The 2,500-nt window shown below is 55.3% G+C and overlaps 1 protein-coding gene across 1 annotated transcript in view; it reads left to right on the top strand.

Annotated features, from left to right (window-relative positions):
• Positions 1-2,500, top strand: part of kitb (KIT proto-oncogene, receptor tyrosine kinase b) — a gene marked incomplete at both ends in the record, with an annotated part of 25,905 nt that overhangs the window by 3,367 nt on the left and 20,038 nt on the right. The window contains 2 exons of the mRNA XM_080534846.1: positions 984-1,304; positions 1,835-2,119. Coding sequence (XP_080390972.1) covers positions 984-1,304; positions 1,835-2,119 — 606 coding nt within the window. The remainder of the gene's footprint in view (positions 1-983; positions 1,305-1,834; positions 2,120-2,500) is intronic.

Raw genomic sequence — 2,500 nt, 5'->3', positions numbered from 1 at the left:
CGCACACACACACACACACACACACACACACACGCACAGACCTGTGATTACACATGGGCAAACAAGGGAAAATACCCATGAAGTCACAGCCTATAAACAGGGCCTTGGGTTTTTCCTTGTCAGGTGACATGGTCAGGACAGGAGCAACTCATGGTCTCTATTTAGCAGTCATGCAGTAATAAAAAATATGACAGAGAAAGAGAGATGAGAGAGAGAGCGAGAGAGGGGGGAGAGAGAGAGAGACATGAGAGAGAGAGACATGAGAAAGAGAGACAGAGAAGGAGAGAGAGGGGAGAGAGAGGGGAGAGACACAGAGAGAGAGGGGGGAGAGAGAGAGAGACATGAGAGAGAGAGACATGAGAAAGAGAGACAGAGAAGGAGAGAGAGGGGAGAGAGAGGGGAGAGACACAGAGAGAGAGAGACATGAGACAGAGTGAGGAAGAGAGACAGCAGAGAGAGACATGAGAGAGAGAGATAGACAGGAGTGAGAGAGAGACATGAGAGAGAGAGAGAGAGAGAGGGGAGAGAGATAGATTGAGAGAGAGACATGAGACAGAGTGAGAAAGAGAGACAGGAGAGAGAGAGAGACTTGAGAGAGAGAGAAAGACAGGGACATGAGAGAGAGAGAGAGACAGGAGATATGGAGAGATGGAGAGACATGAGAGAGAGAAGAGAGAATGAGAGAGAGAGATAGAGAGAGAGGGACAGGAGAGAGAGACAGGAGAGAGAGACATGAGAGAGAGAGAGAGAGACAGGAGAGAGAGAGACAGAGAGAGAGACAGGAGAGAGAGAGACAGAGAGGGAGAGAGAGAGAGAGAGACGGGAGAGAGGGAGAGAGACAGAGAGAGACATGAGAGAGAGACAGGGGAGAGAGAGAGAGACAGAGAGAGAGGGACAGGAGAGAGACAGGAAGGAGAGAGAGAGAGAAAGAGAGAGAGAGAGATACAGTAACACCCGTTCACCTGTTTCCGTGACTACCACAGCATGGTCCCGGCCCGTCATCTCCCCCAGCGGACCGCACCTGGTGGTCCAGAAGGGCGGGGCTCTGGAGCTCCGTTGTCATGACTACGCCGCCGAGGACGCCACCGCTGCTGCCGCCAACGACCACTCCCCCTCCGCCCCCGCCCCCGCCTGGGGGGTGAGGTGGCAGAGGGAGAGGGGCCGGAGGGTGGAGGGAGAGGGGGGCCAGGAGGGGGGCGGGGCGGTGGTCACCATCGCAGTGGCGCAGAACTACCACATGGGGCGCTACATCTGCGTCAACAACAGCACGCTGGAGAAGAGCTCCATCTTCGTCTACGTGAAAGGTGGGGCTAGAGTGTGTGTGTTGGGGGGAGGGGGGTGTGTGTGTGTGTGTTGGGGGGAGGTCTGTGTGTGTGTTGGGGGGAGGTTGTGTGTGTGTGTTGGGGGCGTGTGGGTGTGTGTATTGGGGTGTGTGTGTGTGTGTGTGTGTTTTTTTTTGGGGGGGGGGGGGGGTGTGTGTGTGTGTGTGATGGGGGTGTGTGTGTGTGTGTGTTTTGGGGGGGGGGGGTGTCTTGGGGGTGTGTGTGTTTTGGGGAGGGGGCTGTGTGTGTTGGGTGTGTGTGTGTGTATGTGTGTGTGTGTGTCTGTCCCTTCCCTGTCTTTCTTGCTTGCATGCCCCTTTCTCTGTCGACCTACAGTATCTACTATTTTTCTCCCTCCCTCCATCCCTTCCTCACTGCAGGTGTGTGTAAAGAGTGTGTGTATTTGTTTTGTTTACCTATCAGCCTCTCTCTTTTTATAAACCCATCCTCTCTTTCTCTCTTAACCCCCGTCCTCCCTCCCTCCCTCCCTCCCTCCCCCCGCCACCCCCAAGACCGCCAGAGTCCGTTCCAGCGCTCCATGGTGAACGGCATTCTGGTCCGCGAGGGTGACGACTTCACCCTCCCGTGCGTGCCCACGGACCCCGAGGTCACCCAGCTGACCCTCCAGACGTGCAACGGACGACCCCTGCACCCTGACCTCCGTTACCACGCGGACTCCCAGAGGGGCGTGGTGATTGGCCGAGCCAGGAAGGAGTACGAGGGTTGCTACGTGTGCGAGGGCCAACTGGGAGGAGCCTCGGTGACGTCCAGCCAATACACCGTGGACGTACGCTTAGGTGGGTGGGTGAGAGTTTGGGGTGCTGGGGAGGGGGGGGGGGGGGGGTAGGAGAGAGAGGGGGGAGGAGAGGTGGGGAGAGCGAGAGAGACGAAGAGAGAGGTAGCAAGAGAGAGAGAGAGGGATAGAGAGAGAGAGGGATAGAGAGAGAGAGGGATAGAGAGAGAGAGGGATAGAGAGAGAGAGAGGGATAGAGAGAGAGAGCAATCCCAATTTGTCTTTTTACCTAAGTATCGAGCGAGAGAGAGACAGAGAACGAGAGAAAGAGAGAGAGAGAGAGAAAGAGACAAAGAGAGAGAGATAGAGAGAGATCCCAAATTAGATTTTTACCAAAGTATCTTACAACAGATCATATCTTCAACCTCAGCAGCCTAATTGACAA

This window comes from Nansenia antarctica (assembly GCF_963989245.1).
Source record: "Nansenia antarctica genome assembly, chromosome: 6".
In the NCBI taxonomy this organism is placed as follows: domain Eukaryota; kingdom Metazoa; phylum Chordata; class Actinopteri; order Argentiniformes; family Microstomatidae; genus Nansenia; species Nansenia antarctica.
Note: the sequence above shows the minus strand (reverse complement) of the source record. Positions and strands in the feature narration are given on the sequence as shown.